Source organism: Electrona antarctica (assembly GCF_951216825.1).
Source record: "Electrona antarctica genome assembly, chromosome: 14".
NCBI classification, from domain to species: domain Eukaryota; kingdom Metazoa; phylum Chordata; class Actinopteri; order Myctophiformes; family Myctophidae; genus Electrona; species Electrona antarctica.
This window is the reverse complement of record NC_136795.1, coordinates 16,206,345-16,228,306: the sequence shown is the minus strand read 5'-3', so window position 1 is coordinate 16,228,306 and position 21,962 is coordinate 16,206,345. Positions and strand designations below refer to the sequence as shown.

Sequence of the window (21,962 nt, the reverse complement as noted above, 5' to 3'; positions counted from 1 at the left end):
CTTGATTCCTTCAAATCGGCTCTCAAAGGGCACCTACGGACGGCTGCAATTCTAAACTGGCCCCCGTAAAATCTGAATCCCCCCCCTACCCACACCCCCACCCCTTTTTCCCCTCACTGTATATGTTTCCTTTCCCTTTTTGCCTCTGTTACCTGGGCACTAAGGCCCAGACACAGAACACCAGACCTGGGAGTTTCACCCAGAGAATATGAGAACACATTGAATACCCACAGGGTTGAAATAAAGAATGGGAGCAGAGACGTGTATTTCCAGTTATACAAAATATATTGTTTCGTTTTATTTATAACTCAAGGCAGAATAAATATCAGGTTAGAATATATATTTATTTATCAGTTGCAAAATGCCATTTAGTTAAAAGTGACTTCATTACTAAAATCAATATCAAAGTCAATTTGAAAAGGGATTACGAATATGACAGATATATGCTATACTATACCAGGTAGCAGGGGTTTTAAAGGGTGTCCTGACACAGGAGAGAGGCAGGGAGGGAGGGGAGAGAAGGGAAATGTCTAACCGCCACCTAGCTCTGGTCCATAGCCTTCTACTGCTTCAGGCTATGGGTCTTTCAGTTTTAAAGCTCACATCGAAATCAGACCAGCCTCTCCACGTTTGACCTACTCACCAAAACAAAGACGGGTTGTGTCAATAGAAAGCTAGCCTCGGAAACCCAGACGTTTTATTTCCTGGAAGAAAGAAAATAATAGCCAAAAAGGGATTTTGTTTCCACCGGGAAAAAAACACTTTTAGTTACTCCAATGCGCCCTCTACCGATATTGCCCAGAGAACTGCCTCATAGAGAATATTTTTCCTCAATCACTGCATGACAAGAGATACTGTTAAACACTCACAATAGAACTGGGAAAGTGGGAATACGCATGCAGACTATACTAAATCCCAAACACAGCCTACCAACCATGACCATCCCACCTGTCGGACTACTATCTGAACCACCTGCTATACTGGCACGCTGGGGCCAAATGTACACTGTTATGAGGATCTACTATTAAGTTACATTAAAACAGCTGGTTTGCAGAAACAAAATAAACAAAACAAATAACCAAAATAACATTGACAAAAACAGCAGAGGCAAAGAGCTCCTCCTCAAATGAAGAGGGCCACACTAGGCCATGACGTCAGTGCTCTGGTCCATACACGCAGCATGACACCGAACCGGAGCTGAACCATGCACCGCATGCAGTCGGCATACGAGGCCATGACTCGAGGCGCCATGCCACTGAACCATCAGCAGCTAATGGCAGACAAGGCCTTAAAGGGACACTTCACCCTTTTTGCAAAAAGATATATGTTAATGACGTTTACAGTGTTGGGTAACTAACACTACGTAACTTAATATATTACGTAATATATTACCGGAATACGGTAACTTGTAATATAATACATTACTTAACAAAAGAATTGTAATATATTCTAAAAATCTTTCTGTATTACTGCATTACTTTCTGTATTACTTTCTGTCTGTCTGTCTCGTTGCCCGTGGCTCTGTCTTGTGACATTATGTGACAACTGCAGAAGTTAAAGAATTACGTATTTCCGCTCCCCACTAATAGTTCTCAGGTCTGGTGTTTGTCCTCTTTTTTTCTCAGTCGTGTTTTCAAATGGATTTGGCTAGGCGGCCGTTTGGCCTCGCCTTATTGTAGATACGCCACTGGTCTACGTAATGTATAATTTATAATTATACTAAATATTTAATTGTTCGATTTGAGCATTTAAAAAAAGTAATATGTAATAGTAATATTAATATATTACTCTTGCTCAGACAGTAATATGTAATACAATATATTACTTGACAAATTAAGGTAATAAGTAATAAGAAATATATTCCAAATATAAAGTAATATACCCAACACTGGACGTTTAGAAGCTTTAGAACACTTTCCTGTAGTGCGGCGGCTTAGTGAAAGGATAGTGCAATTGCGGATAAAAGCGTAATTTTTTGCATGATGGTTCGTTAGGGTCAGTTATTGAATTTTAGCCTAGGAGCCCTATCAAATTGCAAGACATTATTATCAATGCAATATGTGAAATATGTGAAAATCCGCCTAGTATTTTTCAGACTATATACATCATAAAATGATCAGATTATTTCCAAATGTGATAAAGTTGACTTATTTTGACATTATTAAAGTCACAGAACATGAAATATCATCAATAACACCTTTATTGCAATGAAGAATACATACAAATGAACTATAACTCGACCGGCCATCGGACGGTCTCGCGCCACACCATCCAGGTGGCCAGTTGTCCGGGTGGCCACTTGTGCAGGGTGCCCACTTGTTCAGTCAGACTACATTTTGGGTGCGGTACTGAACCATACTGTAGCGTACTGTACTGTGCCATATTGTACCGTACTGTACAATACTGTACTGTACTGTACTGTACTGTACTGTACTGTACTGTACCGTACCGTACCGTACTGTACTGTAGTACAATGTACCATACTGTATGTTACTGTACCATACTGTACTGTACTGTACTGCAATGTACCATACTGTATGTTACTGTACCATACTGTATGTTACTGTACCGTACTGTACCAGACTGTACGTTACCGTACCGTACCATACCATACTGTACTGTACCATACCGTGCTGCTGTGTGTGCGTGTGCGTGTGTGTGTGTGTGAAGTGAAAAGGGGAGGGGTCGGTGAATGTGGAAATTGTGATATAATTTGCGTCACAGCAAAATGTTGCACAATAACAGTATGGCACACAAAAGCAATATTTGTACAATACATATGACAGGTGCGCGGAGGCAATGTAGTGCAGATGGATTCCTGTGGCATGTAGAATTTGTTTGTGCTTCTTCTGTAGTATATGTCCTTAGGCCTTCAGCTCCATTGCAGCAAGCCAGTCCAGTGTGTCATTGTCTAGGTCAATTAAGCCTTGATCACCATTTGGTGGCCGGTATGTGGGGCAGCTGGTCAGCACGTATTCCACAGTCTGTAATGGATCCACATTCTCAGTGGGCACTGTCTGTGAGACCCCACTTCTGCATGGATGCACCAAAGCGTCCCACACCCGTCCTCAGGCGGTTGAGGGTTGTCCACTCCCTGCGGGGGAGGCGCTGGCCAGGAACATCTGTGAGATCCTCGATGTAGTAGTGAAGCCTGGAAGGATCTGCTGCCTTCCACTGGTCCCTCCATCTTGCCTTCACCCAGGAAGCCTTGGAGGTGTCGGCTGGTGTTGTGCCGAGCAGTTCCTGGGCCTGTGTGGCAAAGGGCCGCCAGGACTTGAGATGCGTACGCTGTGGTGTCTCCGTGACGACCTTGTGGAGGAGGTGAGATTTGCTCAACTGTGCCTTCCGAGTGAGGGCCAGTGTGGCTGCTTCTCGCCTGACCTCTGCTGGGGCGATTCCAGGCTGAGGCACAGTATTCAGCGGCAGGGAAAACTAGGGCCTCGGTGGAGATGCGCAGTGTCTTTGTGGTGACTCCCCACGTGGTGCCAGCTAGATGCTGTATCAGTGCGGCACGGGCTTTCCCTTAACACTGTCCAGGTGTTGTTTAAAGGACAGTGTTCTGTCGAGCTTCACTCCATGTATGTCGGTGAGGACTGGGACTGTAGCCGGGCACCGTCGACCATGATGTTGATTTGGCGAGTTGTTTCCCTTTTGTAGAGGTGGAACATTGTTGCTACAGTCTTCTCAACACTGAGCTTGAGGCGGCAGTCCTTCAGGTATGAAGAAAGGGTGTTCATGTCCTCCGAGAGGCCTTCCCCTATACTGCTTCTCAGGATGGCTTGCTGAGCAGAATTGCCAAGTTTCGTAGGAGAAGCCGGACGGATAAATATATTGGTTTGCTCCCCCTTTCCATTATAGTACAAGGATATGCATCATAGTGTGAAACATGTTATAGAGCTGTGCTTTCTGCCTAGCTGTCACAATTGCATTTGCAAAGTGGGGAACAGTCCAAATTTGTATTACTGCATTTTCAGGTACTACACTACAGTCACCTTTACAGGTGCATCTGATCAGCTCTCTGCAAGCTCTGGAAACCTCTGGAATGGTCAGCCAAACTGGCACCCATGACCCTTCTTCCTTAACCCACCCATAGTTCTGTGGAGAAGGAATCACTTGGTGGCTTCGTGTGCTGGTGGCCCAGATGCCCGCTTGGTAGACTGCAATAGCCTAGGCCCTAGGGGAACCCAAATCTCGAGCCCTGCCTATGTTTCACGCATATTCCGGTTGTGACACAACATATGCCTTAATAGCCGGGGAGCCAGTCACCCAAAATCTGAGAGGACCTGTGATGTCATAACATACTTTTTATTTGTGTTTTTTTTCTATTCATTTGGTCAGAGCAGACCTCTCATTCTGTGTTCCTTAATGACCAAGTTAATAGAAAAAACACAAATAAAAAGTATGTCATGACATCACAGGTTCATCTCTATTCCCGCTCCCCGGCTATTAATGGAAAGGGTAAGAAGTCAGCTTGGCGGACCTGGCAAGCCTATGATGCTGCCTGCGACAGAAACATTCGTCAATCTGGCAAAGCATCCCTTCCAGCAACTAGATGTTGACTGCCAGCACTTCCGGGAGCTTGAAAGACTGACAGTAATTTTGTACGACAAATCCAGTCCTTTGAGCTCCATCAACGAAAAAAGAAAATAACTCTTCTGTGAACAAAATCGAACGATAGAGAAATTACCTCCCACCCAGGGTGCACTCACATGTGAAACGGGCAGTCTACCAAGCAGGCATCTGGGCCACCAGCACACAAAGCCATCAAATGATTCCTTCTCCACAAAACTATGGGCCAAGGAAGAAGGGTCATGGGTGCTAGTTTACTGACCATTCCAAAGGTTTCCAGAGCTTGCAGAGAGCTGATCAGATGCACCTGTAAAGGTGATGTATACCTGCCAATGCAGCAATGCAAATTTGGACTGTTCCCCACTTTGCAAATGCAATTGTGACAGCTAGGCAGAATGCGCACAGCTCTATAACATGTTTCGCACTATGATGCATATTCATTTGTATTCTTCATTGCAATAAAGGTGTTATTGATGATATTTCATGTTCTGTGACTTGTATATGTCAAAATAAGTCAACTTTATCACATTTGGAAGTAATCTGATCATTTTATGATGTATATAGTCTGAAAAATACTAGGCGGATTTTCACATATTTCACATATTTCATTGATATTGATAGTCTTGCAATTTGATATTTAAAATAGATATTTTGACAAGGGCTCCTAGGCTAAAATCCTTTAGCATGACATAAAGAAGCCTCATACAAAATTTGGCGCTTTTATCCGCAAGTGCACTATTCTCCTAAAAAGTGCACTAAGCCTCTGGACTGTCTTTAGGTGTGTAATATGTGGTTTTAGATATTTTAGATTTTGGCAGTGAGCCCAGTGTCTCTGATGTCATGGACACTGGGTTCACTTCCTTCCTGGACTACAATTCCCATAATACTTTGGTACACTGCTCCTCCTTGTGGATAGGGGGAGGGCTGTCTTACTGAGACAACATGTAGTCCAGGAAGTAAGTGAACCCAGTGTCCATGACATCAGAGACACTGGGCTCACTGCTACAATCTAAAATATCTAAAACCACATATTACACACATAAAGACCCCCAGGAAAGTGTTCTAAAGCTCCTAAACGTCATTAACATATATTTTTTAGCAAAAAGGGTGAAGTGTCCCTTTAAGCCTACGACATGTGGGGGGAAGAAGCAGCCTATCCCAGGGAATCTACACCTCCTTGATGATGAATTCCCGTTCTGTTCTTTGGCTTTATAGAAGTGTATATTTGTACGTCTCTAAATGTTTTGATGAATTGAACAAGGTGGACCCTCTTGTAAACAAGTGTAATGCTTTATTGGGTCATCCACTCACAGTTAACATGCAGTCTTTGTATTGAGTTGTGCTTGAATTGTAGGCTACTGTAATTCTGCAAAATATTTCAATTAATCAATCAAAGTTAGCACCTTGCTGGCAAGATGGCAGCCGTGTGCATATCGTCAATAGAAAGGCATGTGGCGTGCTCTCCTATGTAGTTTAAAGTTTACACACACGTGCACGCACGCACGCACACGCACGCACACTTACAGTACTCAGTCATCACATCCTACCAATTGGTCAGATCCTTCAGTTCCAGACAAGACATGGCCCCTAATTAACATTATGGCTGAAGAAATACTGAAATAGTTGAGAAATTACAGAAATAAATACAATTGGAAATATAACTTGTCACACACATACCAGTAATACATTTATGTATTTGTCTACGCACAATTATTTATTTTCAAATTAACCTGCACTTTTCTTTCTAGTTATCTACTATCTACTTATTATTATTTAATGTATTCCTTTATTTATTTAAAAAAAAAAGGAAGCCCTTGCTCACCATAGTTTCCTTGACCCCTTCATCGTAATGATGTTCATGAATCTCTGTGTAATATATATATATTTTTTAATGTACATGTTCAAATGTTCTCCCTCACTTCCTTCATGTTCTTGCGTATTGTGGCGTAGCGGATGAACTTTATTTCACTGCCTCCTGTGCCCAGCTCTTCATCCCAGAGGTACTCGGGGGACAGGACCTTGGTGGGCTTGTTGACCACCAGGTAGCGGTTGACATGGCTCTCCTCCTGCCACTTGGCTTCTATTCCCACCAGCTTGTCTGCCTCCAGGTTGGCCCGGCAAGCCGTGACCAGTTTATGCACCTCGCCCACCGCTCCTCCAAAGAAACCCCCAGCGTAGTAGAAATCCCCTTTGCCATATGGGATGTAAGCAGTAGATGCGTTACGTCGCTCGTAGCTGAAGTTGTTTCGCTCACTTTTGTGCAGCCAAGGATTCAGGACAGCCACCTGGATATATAGAAATTAAATTAAATTAAATGTTGTTTATTTTTTATTGAAAAGAGCCAAATAGTTGTGCCTGTTCAGTATTTTCGCCTGTACTGCTTTCAAATGTGTACATGTAACTTGTATACAACATGATGTTGCTGGTATGAGAGCATTTCTCAAATCAGGGTTATTTGACTTAATTATTTTCATGAACTCACCAGCCGACCAAGGATCTCAGCACCAACGCGGCTGTGGAACTTCATGTCGACATCCACACAGTACACGTAGTCGGCTTCGTAGCGTATGCGCTTCTCAATGGTCTCCTGGATGAACTGCATTCTCCTCATGGAGATCTCCTGCCAGCGGCTGTATTTAGGTACTTTGATGACATGGAGCTGTCTCCCTGCTGCCATGGTCATATTGATGGGTAGGACTACGGCATCAGGCTGGTCGGTGAAAACATAGAAGTTCACAGCCAGTCCCACCTTCAAGAGTACATGGACAGATTAGCCAAAATAGGATGTTGATTGAGTTCATCAAAACATAATTTCCTGAATAGTATACGTATTGATAAATATGTATTAAAAAGGTAATGGGCCAAGTATGTGAAAGGTTTGTCAGATATCAAGTGGAACCCCATAATTATTTTTAACGATATGGACTCATTTATGTCCTCTGTGTCTCACCATGTAGTGCTGCTCTGCTGTCTCTAAGAAGTCTTGTAGTTAACGGATATATCTGAATGAAAAGATGAGTAAATAATAGCGTTTGAGATGTTTGGAGAAAACGTGTAGGAGTAATATAAAACGTTCAGTGTATACATAATGTTGCGCATACAAAGTTGTATACAGATCGGTGCAGTTATAGGTGAAAACATGAATTGGCCTGTTGTAGCGCCACCATGAGGCTGATTTGGATTTTTTTAAGTGGCACTTCTTCCTCTGCCTGGTGGGAATGTGCGTGAATAATTTCACAGGAAATCGCACGCTGTGTTCAGGAACCTCCTTGGCCACACCAAACAGTGGAAGGTGCTGAGAAGGAAATACCTGCAGTCCTAGAGGATCTCAACATTAATGACGGCCCTTTCACAACAGGGGAGTTTGCCAAGGTCAAAGCCTCCCTGAGGAAAGGGAAGAGTGCTGGACCTGACGGCATTCCACCTGAGGTAATCAAGAACTGCAATCTTGATGATGTCATCTTGGAGATCTGCAACCAGGCTCTAATGGAAAACATCATGCCAGAAATCTGGTCTCTCTCTCACATCATCCCAGTACCAAAATCTGGAGATCTCTCAAAACCATGGTATCAGCTTGACCTGTATCATTGCAAAAATGTTCAATCGCATGATACTGCAGGATAAGGAGCGCAATCGACCCCCACCTCAGGGAAAACCAAAACGGATTCCGAGAGGGGAGAACCACCTTAGCCCAGATCCTTGCGTTACGGAGGATCATTGAAGATGTAAAGAGGAACAACCAGGCAGCAGTGCTATGCTTCATTGACTTCAGGAAGGACTTTGACTCAATCCACAGACGAATGATGATGTTCCTCCGAACCTGCTCCGAGCCAATGGGACCATGCACACGGGAACGAGAGCCTGAGTGACAACGCCGGACGATAACAGCGAGGAATCCAACATCCAAACCGGAGTGCCACAGGGAGACACCCTAGCCCCCTTCCTTTTTATAATAGTATTGGATTATGCTCTGAGACAAGCTATTAAAGGAAAGGAGCAGGAGCTCGGCTTCACTATTGTACCCAGAAGGTCTATGAGACACCCTGCGGAAACCTTCACACGCTGACGACATCTGTCTACTATCTGACCACGTAAGGCAGGCACAGGCTCTCCTGACCAGAGTGGAGTTGGAGTGCGCTGAAGTTGACCTCAGGCTAAATGCAAAGAAGACCGAGGTCATAACCTATAACATCCCCCAAGAACATCTGCCCCTAACAACAATAGAGGGTACTGCGCTAAAGGAGGTCAGTGACTTTAAATACCTGGGCGCATGGGTCGGCTCCACAGAAATGGACCTTAAAGTGAGGAAAGCACTTGCCTGGAGAGCTCTTAATGGTATGACCAGTGTGTGGAAATCCAACCTACCGACACATCAAGATCAGTTTCTTCTCTGCGACCGTGGAGTCCGTTCTCCTCTATGGCTGTGAATGCTGGACACTAACACAAGCCCTACAGAAATCCCTGGACAGGTGCTACACAATAATCTTACATGTGGTACTGAACATCAACCAGGACGAGCACATCACCAACAAGCGTCTGTACGGGGTTTTACTAAGTGTATCAGAGAAGATAGCAGTAAGGAGGATGAGACTTGCTGGCCACTGCCACCGACACCAAGAACTCCCGGCCAAAAAGCTTGTACTGTGGGAACCAACACACAGGCATCGATCGAGAGGACGTCCCACACCTACCTACGTGGACGTACTAAAGAAAGACGCTGGTGCAGAAAGCACAAATGAGATGGCCAGATGTATGGAGAACCGAGATGACTGGAGACGCCGATGGAGGGCTCGTCTGAGAACGACGTAGAGAGAGCCTAGTGGGAATGCATTTAGTTCAAAACGGACCAATCCTGCAAACTTGGCCAATGGGGATGGAATATGGGGAAGTGGACGCATACCCGTTTTTCCTACCCGATTTCTTGTGGGAGAGCGAGAGCCCTGTAATGTATGCAGATTGAAACACTCTGCCTACAGCAAACAACCTTTGCAATTGCCTTAGGTTCAAGATTCATATCTTGTAATTATGCTATTGGCTGTTTGTATTCTTTTTGGAAAAATATAATACATAGATACTCATGGAAAGACTGTTTTACTTATATTGACTGTAAAATAGCTCGAACCAGTGCTGGTTATTTAGTTAGGACCCACGACAGTGGTGTTCGATACGAACTTAACCGGGATGTGGAAACCTCCAATGAAAAGCTCTATAATTTGCTTGGCCAGATATTCCATCCTATCCAACTGACTCAGGCCAAAGATATTAGAAGATATTCTGCCCCCTTAAGTCTCTGACTGTAATCCTTTTATACTTTTTAGTTATATGTGTGTCATAATGACAATGCTATCCAATCGCATATGACGATGACACACGTGTACATCCCTATATGGGGTTCCCACATCAATCCGATGTCAGCATTGGATATTTCCATTATCTCCACATATGGGCCATAAATCATCATCATATGTGGAGATCCAAGTGACAGCCTTTTATCCCCATATATGGAGATCCATTTGAGAGCCTTCGCAACAGCCACCCCCAGATTTCCCATGGAAATATGTAAAATATCAAGAAGGCTTGAACAGTTCGCCCATTGCAAGCGTACCTGGCCCTTGGGCCACCCCATCGAAAGCGTACCTGGCCCTTGGGTCACCCCATCGAAGGCGTACCTGGCTCTTCGAGCCACCGCATCAAGAGCGTACCTGGCCCTTGGGCCACCCCATCGAAGGCGTACCTGACTCTTCGAGCCACCGCATCAAGATCGTACCTGGCCCTTGGGCCACCCCATCGAAGGCGTACCTGGCTCTTCGAGCCACTGCATCAAGAGCGTACCTGGCCCTTGGGGTGCTACTACCGTACCATGCATGATGACTGTTCGTCTCCGGTTATGCTCATGGTCATTTCTGCAAGAGTGACCGTCCAGCCTCCTTGCTGGACTACTTCGGTCCCTATGAACCTGGACTTCTGGTCTGTCAGCTTGCACTTTCATCTCGATATCCTATTGGTGAACAAACCTCTGCCGTCCTCCGACTCCTCCAACATCTATGGGAAGGTTGATATAGCTCCGATGTCCTTGCATCATCATGCTGTCCAGACAATGCTCTCATGATATCCACCAGAGCGTTCCGCTTCCGTCCTCCGACTGCTCCAACATCTATGGGAGGGTTGATATAGCTCCGATGCCCTTGCATCATCATGCTGTTCAGACAATGCTCTCATGATATCGCCACATTGGATGCTGTGTCTTCCTGGTGAGCTGGACCCTCGTCGGATGCTGTGTCTTCCTGGTGAGCTGGACCCTCGTCGGATGCTGTGTCTTCCTGGTGAGCTGGACCCTCTTCGGATGTGGTGTCTTGCTGGTGAGCGGGACCCTCGTCGGCTGCTGCATCTTCCTGCTCCTCGTCGGCTGCTGCTTCTTCCTGCTCCTCGTCGGCTGCTGCTTCTTCCTGCTCCTCGTCGGCTGCTGTATCTTCCTGCTCCTCGTCGGCTGCTGCATCTTCCTGCTCCTCGTCGGCTGCTGTATCTTCCTGCTCCTCGTCGGCTGCTGCATCTTCCTGCTCCTCGTCGGCTGCTGTATCTTCCTGCTCCTCGTCGGCTGCTGTATCTTCCTGCTCCTTGTCGGCTGCTGTATCTTCCTGCTCCTCTTCGACTGCTGTATCTTCTGCTCCTCGGTAGATTCCGCCATCGGTGGTATATCCATCGTAGTCTTGATGTCCGAGCCTGCTCTGCTGTCCCAAGAATCGATTCCCATGCCGTTTTGAAGATGAACTCTCCTGTCCTACGCCGGGTCCTTCAATCTCTGCTGGACATGGAAATCCCACAACGTCGGGTCCCTGGCATCCAACCAACTGATGCCCAGAACCTCCGGAGCCCACCTGCTCCGAAGGCGAAGTGTGTCCCACCACTTCGGATCCCTGGCATCTAACCAACTGATGTCCAGAACCTCCGGAGCCCACCTGCTCCGAAGGCGAAGTGTGTCCCACCACTTCGGGTCCCTGGCATCTAACCAACTGATGTCCAGAACCTCCGGAGCCCACCTGCTCCGAAGGCGAAGTGTGTCCCACCACTTCGGATTCCTGGCATCTAACCAACTGATGTCCAGAACCTCGAAGTGTGTCCCACCACTTCGGGTCACTGGCATCTAACCAACCGATGTCTAGAACCTCGAAGTGTGTCCCACCACTTCGGGTCCCTGGCATCTAACCAACCGATGTCCAGAACCTCGAAGTGTGTCCCACCACTTCGGGTCCCCGGCATCTCTAAAAGATATCCAAGGTATATGGGTTGTAAGGCCAGACACCTTGGCTAGCATGCCAAAGGTAATAAAAGCTATCCAAGGTATATGGGTTGTAAGGCCAGACACCTTGGCTAGCATGCCAAAGGTAATAAAAGCTATCCAAGGTATATGGGTTGTAAGGCCAGACACCTTGGCTAGCATGCGTTGACAACGTCCAGAGCCCGTAGGCCCTGGGCCCAAATGATGATTGTTGAAGCGCACCTGCTCCACAAGCTATACCACCTGGTATTGTAGCCTCCTGGCTCCTGGGAAATCCGTCCCACCACCATCCTCTAAGGCCTCCGACATCCTGTTACTGCCGTACGCCCTAATCCGGCTCGAAGGACCATGTAAAATAGCTCGAACCAGTGCTGGTTATTTAGTTAGGACCCACGACAGTGGTGTTCGATACGAACTTAACCGGGATGTGGAAACCTCCAATGAAAAGCTCTATAATTTGCTTGGCCAGATATTCCATCCTATCCAACTGACTCAGGCCAAAGATATTAGAAGATATTCTGCCCCCTTAAGTCTCTGACTGTAATCCTTTTATACTTTTTAGTTATATGTGTGTCATAATGACAATGCTATCCAATCGCATATGACGATGACACACGTGTACATCCCTATATGGGGTTCCCACATCAATCCGATGTCAGCATTGGATATTTCCATTATCTCCACATATGGGCCATAAATCATCATCATATGTGGAGATCCAAGTGACAGCCTTTTATCCCCATATATGGAGATCCATTTGAGAGCCTTCGCAACATTGACCCTATAAACAATTTAGTATATGTAAGGTTTTGCCCACTCAAATGGTACATCGTCACATTCGTCAGATAATCCCCACATAGCCTATAACAACTTCCGTGAACCGACTTCACTGTAGTAGCCTTTTCATAAATTATATTCGTACTTAGGCTGTCTGCTGTCGTCAAAGTTTATAGTTCAAAGTTTCAACACCAAAGTAGTAGTAGTTATTGTGAATTAGCAAACTGGACATTTGTACTGAATGTTTCCTTTATCCTCGTGTTGCGCTTCTGTTTTCGCCTAAGTTTTTATACGTCCCGTTGTCCTTCAAGTTTCACAGCTGTCTGCCATCCAAACAGCCCCCAGCCCCTCCCACCCCTCACTGGGGGTAAAAACGAGGAAGCGAAGAGGACAGATCCGTGTTGATCACATGACTATAGAGATAGTGTATACAGATTTGCGTGATGTATGGATAAAATGTGTACAGCTAATATAAAGAATTGTTTTTTTGCAAAAGTCGGCCTCATGGTGACGCTATAACAGGCCGTTGTGAAGAATTTGGGGCAGAGGTTCATCGTTGGCATTCAGGGAGTGTAGCCTACTGTGTATGCACAGTTTGGCATTGACCGGGCCAACGGTGCCGGAGATCAGCTGTACACAGACGGACGGACGCACAGTCGCACACACACACGGACGGACAAAGTGCAAAACATACTCTCTCCCCATGCCTTTGGCCTGGTGGGGACAAAAATAAATATAATCATGTAAGAGAATAGATGAAAAAACTATTCCTGAAACAGACTTGTTGCTTAGGAGTCTCACTTAACCAAAACAAGCAACATTACCAGAAAAGTGCAATATCATAAACTTACTTGGCAACTGCAAACACGGTGGTTGCAATGACAATATTTTGCGCCTTGGTGGCCTCATCTATGATGACAGGGTCAAAGGTGCCATCCCAAACAATAGGTGCTAGCCATGGAGTAACTGTTAGAACATCTTGACGCCTTCAACAAAAAAAACATTATGGAGAAAAGTAGATTCTGTTGCTGTGCTGATTAACTGACCTAGAGATGTTTGTGTTTGAAAATATCTTGTCTGATGTACAGTATACTGTACTTACCTCGGCTGCATGATTTTAGCCTGTTGGGTGTCCTGCCTGAAATGTAAAAAAGACATTAAAGAATTGGACCCTGGAGGTCTCACATAAGACCTATAGAGGTGGGGAGGTTTACCTTACATCTTACGTGTAATATTCAAGGTTCAAAGGGTCAGATTGAAAGTCACCTTCAGGTGACCGCCTTCAACGGTGAAACCGAGTGCACCTTTTTCAATCTGACTGATTTTCCAATCGTATTGTGGCATATATTATAAGATGTTGCTATTTCACCTCCTAGGCCTACAGGCTGCAACAACTATAATTCAATAATAATTCAAGTGAACAAGATTTTGCCCAGACTTTACACTTGATTTTAACATTTTCACAAATACTTTATATTTTCAATCGCTATAGTTTAAAGTCTTTTTTCAACTATCATGATATGCGTTCAGTAAATTATGGTTACATCAATTTTTAAATTAATGATAGGTTCTACTGAGTGAAGACACACACTCGTCGTTTCAAGTTTCTTTTCAGGACCGGACGTTCCAAGATGGTGGATTTGAATTAGACGAAAAAAGTACAAACAAAACGGGTCTGTACTATAGATACCAATGGGTCATGTAAGCCGGTTCACTTTGTCCATATCTTTTTACAGTAGTGACAGACTCAATCCTTTTTGGATAGTAACATTTAAAGCCACAACCTTCCCAGGTGAAATGAAATGAAATGAAATGATTACTATATTTACCCAGGGTATCTGGGCTAAGCTCAAGAACTTGAGCTTAGCCCAGAGCCTCAATGATGATGTAGACTAGTAGTTTTCTCTTTTTCTTTAGGACTCTTCAGGTATTTATTTCCTCTACAGACTACATATATTTTGACACGTATACCATAAAAGTGAAAAGGGGTTTTCACTTTTATGGTATACGTGTCAAAATATATGTAGTCTGCTGCTATTCCCATTTTATGTGGATTGTTCATTGTTGTATATTGTGGTTATAGGGTGGGTGCTCCTGTACTTGTTATTGTTATCTGACAGACTGACATAATGACTATTTATCATACGGTGAACCACACATTTGGCAAGTAGTGTGGATATAATGTGGACATTTTTGTAATGATGATTGACAGTCTGTGATGAAGGACTGTTTAACTTTACTGAACTTTACTTAATAAAGTATGCAAAAACACACCTCACTTCCTCCCTTTCTCACTTCTTCTGGCTCAAAACCACCTCTATTTCTTTACCTCGTTGTATGATAAAGGGGGAGGGGGTTAGGGGAGGGAAATATATTGTGATGTCACTCTAGTGACATCACAATATACAACACTGTTTTTGAGTGGTGCAAACCACTCCAACAACCAGCTTTGTCTGTATGTTTTTTGTACCTGTGTACGTGTCCGTGCACAGGTGAGCATGGTTGCTATGGTTAGTGTGTGACGTCACTGACATAGCTGATCAGGCTATATAAGACCTTGCACCACTCAGTTCACACGGGTGTGATTTTTACACAACACACAACAATACACAACACTGTTTTTTTCATTGGCAAGTTTGACTGTCGAGGTTTCAGCCTCCAGGAAGAAACCCTAAATACAAGGGGAAGACATCATTGCACATAACCACGCCAAGGGATCTAATGAAGTACTGTCACCTCAAACACATGAAAAACTGGACAATTTTAAAAATAAATCACTGCACTCCATCTTTAAAATAAAAATCACACCCGTGTGAACTGAGTGGTGTAAGGTCTTATATAGACTGATCAGCTGTGGTCTGACGTAATGTCTGACGTAATGAAATCACACCCGTGTGAACTGGGTGACCATAGCAACCATGCTAATTTTTTGGTACGAACAGACAGACAGACAAACTAACAAAGCCAGTTGTAGGAGTGGTTTACACCACTCAAAAATATATACTGCAGTGTGGGCATTGAAGATACAGAGCGGATATTAGTGCTGGTCTCCTAGAGATTCCAGAGACCCCTAACACAAAACAATATGGAGAAGCTGCCTTTAGCTATATATGTCCCTGTGCTGTGGAACAGGCTGCCAAGGGATCTACGGTTCTCTGAATCTGTGGACATTTATAAACGATATCTTAAGACACACCGCTTTAGCATTGCTTTTACTTAGATCGTTGCATGTCTTTTTTCCCTGTTTTAGTTGCTCCTTTCTTTTTACTATTACTATGTACTTGATGCTTTATTGTTGTATTTTCACTTTCTGTGAAGCACTTTGAAGTACACTCGATGTCTGAATTGTGCTATATGAATAAAGATTGATTGATTGATTGATTGATAGCCAGCTTAACTATTTTACTGTACAATGTGCTTATAACACAATCATTATACCTTACAAGTTGCAAGAAAACACCTCATGTGCCCACCATTCCCACCACTGATTTGGTAGAAGACAAAGCAACACATTCCACTGGCAGAAAGACATATCCAGACCAGGAACTGTCTTAAAACCAATTACATGACATCAATATACAAACTTCATGGATCATGGATCAAAAGCCAATGAGATGGCACCTTTGTGGTATTTAAAAAACACACAACATTTTTAAGTTTTTTCTACCATCAAATTGTTTTTTTAAATGTTTACATGGTCATGTTTCACCTTTGTTCTCTGGACTGGTTGATAGACCTCCAAGCTCTGGTCTGGTAGAGAAACTACATGCCTCAACAAGTGGTAACTGTATTGTTCCCAGGTGTAACAACATTCGGATAGTAAGTTCTAAGTAAAGGGGGCAAACCTTTGGAACTCCTTGCCTATACGGGTCTAAAACTAGAGACGGATGGTAATGTGTTCTACAGAGGACTCAAACTGGTTGAAATCAAATCAACTGTGCCCACATGTATAGTGTCTGACTGGTTACCTGAGTGATTATGTTTAGTAGGTCAATGTAATGGGTATTGTAATTTTTTTACTCGATTGGGTCTTTTGAACTAAAGTGTTACCGTCTTTTTAGAAAAGTCTCCTGTGGACAGGTGGTGAGAATTAGCCTTGTGCTAACACACTGTAAGCAATTGCATCTACGAATTGTACTTGTGCAATGAGCAATGTGATTGTGATGTCCAAAAGTAGAAAATCAACTCAAATTTGAGCAGTTTAAACAGCTTACCATATTTCCACCACTAGTCTCTCTGGTATGGGTCGCCATGTCAGGGTTGGAACAACAGTAGAGTCCACACTAGCAAAGCAGACAAATGTGACAATGGCACAGACATGAATATTTAAAAAGAACAATATGCATTCATTGGTCAGAAACCTGCTTGCTCACATGCTCAGTAAAAAAAAAATCACACCCGTGTGAACTGAGTGGTGCAACTCCCCCCCCCCCCCTCTCTCTCTCATTAGCAGGCAACAGTGCAGCACTATCTCGCTCTCTCTCTGTTTCTGGCACAACAGCGCCCCTACTGGTACTCAGTCACACATGAGTGACACACAAACATAGTCACATAGGTTAACACGGACATTGCTGGTGGTTGCACCACTCAAAAAAAAATCATGTTGTTGAGAATGCAGGTCAGCATGCAGTATGAAATAAAAAAGGATCCTGGTCGACTAGAGCTTTGCCTTTGTACATTTTAGAATAACAGTAAAAGATGCTGACCACTGTAAGCTGCTTTCTATATTATTACATATACGTACAACAATCTGAATATGTATAAATAAGAATGCACCAGTCTTGCCTATTGTTAAGACATTTACACATCAGAGTGTCTGTGGACACTGATGTGTCCTCTGATGTGTCCCTTGTGGATTCAAGGATCCAACATCCTTGAATAGGTTTGCGGCTTAAACTAATTCAATGTTTTGTTGTTGTGCAGTATAAGGACTAATCATATTGCATTTCTTATTCTTCGTTCTTATTTCTGCTTCTTGAAATCATGCCCCTTTATACTGCCTATCATTGAGGTTGAGGATAATATGTTATCAAACATTGAAAAGTCCCTACCTTTCTGGTATCGGCTCAGTCGGCTGTGTTATCAGGTTTCCAACAGCAGAGGTCCCACTAGCAAAGGGGAGAAATGTGACAATGGTTAAATGTTGACATGGACATTTAAGTGGAACTTTATGTATACTGTACAGTAAAAACTGTAAAGGGACGAGTAGGGAATTCAAAGATACTTCTCTGCCAGTCCTTACCTCAAACGTGATGAAAACAGGAAGCTTTGGAATAATAAAGAAGCTGCATGAGTACACGGCCACAGTAAAAAAATGATTTCACCACAAGTATATATTACAGTAAATAATTGATCACATCCATGGGGTATATGTACTTATACAATATTGACATATTGTTTGGATATAGTTTCACCTGATGGACAATGCTTGTTAATGCAAGGAATTGTGATCAGAATCAGGTGTAAATTCAATCCATATATTTGTTAGAAAATGGTCACACACAGCTAGAAAAGTATCCAGGGACAAAAAGATGTTAATTGGAGACCAGGATAGGTAGGCACCTTGGACATCTCAATATAAAATTGGCTACTTTGTCCAAAATGTAAAAATATTGAAAAGTATTAATTAAACGTATTAATGTAAAGTATATATGATGTGGACATGCACCGCACATCATTATCAAACGCACAGTATATCTTATCCTTCAACTTTTTGTTTCCCACATGGAAATATAAATTGCATAAGCTATATGCATAAGACATATACATATACATTTCCTATTTATCCACATATATACACATGAACCTGAATATGGCTTATATATACAGCATAGGCTATATTCTGCATATACTTGCCATATATTGGCATAATATGTATATATATATATATTTATATAAAACCATAGCACCACCATTAGCCTTTTCATGTCGCGCACCCCCTAGAAGGTTATCGCGCACCACAAGGGGTGCACGCACCACAGTTTTGGAACCACTGAATAGGGCATGCAAACCTCGCACCTTTGTTAGGCCTATGCAAATTAGCAAGTTAGTATAGTAGCTGGCAACATCGAGTGTGACCAATAGGCAATCAGAGGGTATACATTAGCTTTTTATTTATTAATAAAATCTATGAAATGAAATGAAATGAAATCTATATTTACCCAGGGTATCTGGGCTAAGCTCAAGAACTTGTTTCCAGCCAGGCCCTGCTCATAGAACACATTTGATCGTAGTGGTTGATGCCTTGTTCAAGGGCATTTCAGCGGTGGTAATTTTAACGTGTCGGACGGCTGGTTCGAACTGGGAACCTTCCGGTATCTAGACCGCGCCGCTATCCGTTCGGCCACCGCTGCCACCATGCCACTATAGTCTATATTAAAAAAGAGAAACGACCAAGCCAACGGATAGGCATATAGAACAACAACAGTGCATCAAAAGTATTAAGAAATATTAGAAATATTAGACCTTAACTCTCATATTTTAAGCATGTGCTAATCATGTACACTTTTTCAAATATTTCTTTCTTAACATTTTGCATGACAAAATAGCCAATTTTACATTGATGTGCATGCCCAGATGACCACGCCACCATGATTTGAAAACAAAACTTACCAACTGAGACAAAGCAGTACGGCTCCAAGTAACAGTAGAACTTGTCCTTTAAACAATACATAACAATTAGGCTAATATCCTTATAATGACACTGATACGTTTTTGTTTCTTTTAATAGACTAAGTAAATTATTCGTCGTAGTAAATAGTCTACTCACGTTTTGACATATTTGATTGAGTCAAATAGTGGAGAACAAGAGGCAATGATCTGTTAGCTCCAGACAGTCTTAAAGATTTGTTAAAACTGTCACTAGTTTGCATTTCTAAAACGGTTAGTCCCAATACTTGATTCTGATTAGCTGGTTACCGTCACGTGACCGTTGTAAATTTCACCGATAACCCACACCTTCAATCACTTTATATCATTCGCAGCTGATTCCGCATCTCTGTAGCTGTACTGGGGAAGGGGAGCGCTTGATTGCCTTACAAACCCATGCCGTGCGGGCGTCTAACCACCGCCCGGCTCATATGACTGTGAATGTGTGGCTCCAGGCAGCCCCGTAAAGACATCAAGCGCTATTCTCCCGTCACATAGCCTACTTGCCGAGCAAAACAAGGTGATGTGGCTCGCTCTGGTGGCGCAAAGCGTAGCTACTTTTGTGAATTTAATAGTTGTATTAGGTTAATATTGCTATATGTTTGTAACCGTTTTAGAAAAGCAATAAGCCACTCGAGGCCCCAGCTTACCGGGTATTTTACAATGGCTGGGGGGTAGAAGACCCTCCGCTCCGCGTCGGGTCTGCCTATGCCCCCAGCCATTGTAAAATACCCGGTAACCTGAGACCTCTCGTGGCTTATTGCTTAAATACAGGATGGCTGAGTAAACCTCAAAGCCTGGGTAATAAACAGTAATCATTAATCCAGAGGCAGAGACACCTATTGGTTCTCTCGTGGCCTGCATGCCTATTTTGTTTTTTGTTTTATTTATTTATTTGTGTGTGTGTGTGTGTGTGTGTGTGTGTGTGTGTGTGTGTGTGTGTGTGTGTGTGTGTGTGTGTGTTAGGCTGCACAACAGAGACACTTGGTGATAGAAAGCAACCAAGCGCTATTTTCGTGCTCGGACACAGCCAGCCAGGAACACAGGGACACAGCCAGGGACACAGCCAGCCAGAGACACACAAAGCTCCGTATAGGAGTGGTTGCACCACTCAAAAATTGTCAGCCTCATGAGGAAACACTCAGGAGAATTAAAGGACCACTTCACCACTTTTCAACATCTCTTCATATAATTGGTCCTCACTAATGTTCATGATAAAACACCACCATCTTTTCCTACTCAGTCTGTGTCTCATAGGAGGGCTTTGGGCAGTTCGGACACCCGTCCACCAGTGACATCATCATTAGGCAGATTTGTTTAAAACAAATATTTGTTTTAAAATACATTTAGATTTTTATTATCGCGAGAACGATGGCTTCAACTTTTGCATTGCAACTTTTCAGGAAAAGAAAGCCTGCCGTTTCTATTAGCTTGGATTCACCATCGATGATGTCACTGGTGGACGGGTTTCTGAACTGCCCACAGCCTTCCTATGAGACACAGACTGAGTAGGAAACTAGAAAAAGTGCCCTTCTGGGCACAGGTCTCCACCAGGAGGATAGGACTGTGTGAGATGTTTGGCAAAATGTTTAGGAGTAATATAAACAGGTTTTTTTGTTTGTTAGTTTTTTGCAACAATTTTCTTCATTTTGTTGAGGAAATGCAGAGTGCCTGGTGGCACTATAATAGGCCAATGTGAAAAGGGTTTAATGGCAATTGGACGATTTGAGGCATTTTGTTCCAAAAATGTGTTTTGCAAAAATCAACCTGTTGGTGGCGCTATAACAGGCCAATGTGAAAAGGGTTCCTCAGCCTAGTAAGAAAATGTGTGAAAGATTTCACGTAAATTGCATGCTGCGTTCATGATTTGAGGCTTTTGTTCAAAACGGGGCAATCTTGCAAACTGTGAAAGCCAATTATAGCCAATTAGGATGGAATATGAAATATCGGACAGATCCGACTTGAGCACATGACCATAGAGATACTGTGTAACGATTTGTGAGATTTTTGGACAGAATCTGGAGGAGTAATATAAAAAAATGTGTTTTACAAAAGTCGGCCTCCTGGTGGCGCTATAAAAGGCAAATGCGAAAAATACAGGTCAAAGATTTGTCCTTGGCCTCTAGGGAGTGTGCATGCAACGTTTCACACAGATCGGTGCAGTTTTAGGTAAAACATTTGAAAAGCTGCCTCATGGTGGCGCTATAACAGGCCGTTCTGGAAAATGTGGGGCAGAGGTTCATCGTTGGCATCCAGGGAGTGTGTGTGCAAAGTTTGGCATGGACCGGGTTAACGGTGCCGGAGATTAGCTGTACACAGACGGACGGAAGGAAGGACGGACGGACACACACACACACGGACGGAGTGCAAAACATACTCTCTCCCCATGCCTTCGGCCTGGTGGAGACAAAAATGGTGGTATCTTATCATGAACATTAGTGAGGACCAATTATAGGAAGAGAAGTTGAAAAGTGGTGAAGTGGTCCTTTAAGTAACTGGACGAAAGTCCCCCTGAACATCTGGTTTAAGGAATGTAAGGATTAAAAGATGGATAAAGAGATAAAGAGATTGAAATGGATAGCATATGATACAGATTTTACACCAGCCCAGATGGATGCTAGATTCAAACAATGGATTTGGGATGGTATAACAACATATTGTCTGATTTCATCCAGTACAGGCCTAGAAAGCT

The 21,962-nt window shown here is 43.4% G+C and overlaps 1 protein-coding gene across 1 annotated transcript; it reads right to left on the bottom strand.

Annotated features, from left to right (window-relative positions):
* Positions 1 to 6,367: 6,367 nt before the first annotated feature.
* LOC306937450 (histo-blood group ABO system transferase-like) lies at positions 6,368 to 19,455 on the bottom strand. Its single transcript, XM_079521214.1, has 10 exons — positions 19,392 to 19,455; positions 19,235 to 19,280; positions 17,865 to 17,888; positions 17,674 to 17,730; positions 16,837 to 16,905; positions 13,725 to 13,760; positions 13,474 to 13,608; positions 7,520 to 7,571; positions 7,052 to 7,318; positions 6,368 to 6,854 (listed from the first exon to the last, which is right to left on the bottom strand). Exons 8-10 carry the CDS (start codon positions 7,520 to 7,522, stop codon positions 6,471 to 6,473), a joined length of 654 nt encoding a protein of 217 aa, XP_079377340.1. The 5' UTR covers positions 7,523 to 7,571; positions 13,474 to 13,608; positions 13,725 to 13,760; positions 16,837 to 16,905; positions 17,674 to 17,730; positions 17,865 to 17,888; positions 19,235 to 19,280; positions 19,392 to 19,455; the 3' UTR covers positions 6,368 to 6,470.
* Positions 19,456 to 21,962: the final 2,507 nt, after the last annotated feature.

Bases quoted from the DNA above. Each gene is read 5' to 3' on its own strand.
- LOC306937450 (XM_079521214.1), bottom strand. The intron at 6,855-7,051 runs GTGAGTTCATGA...CTATATATCCAG, and splicing joins CTGAGATCCTTGGTCGGCTG to GTGGCTGTCCTGAATCCTTG.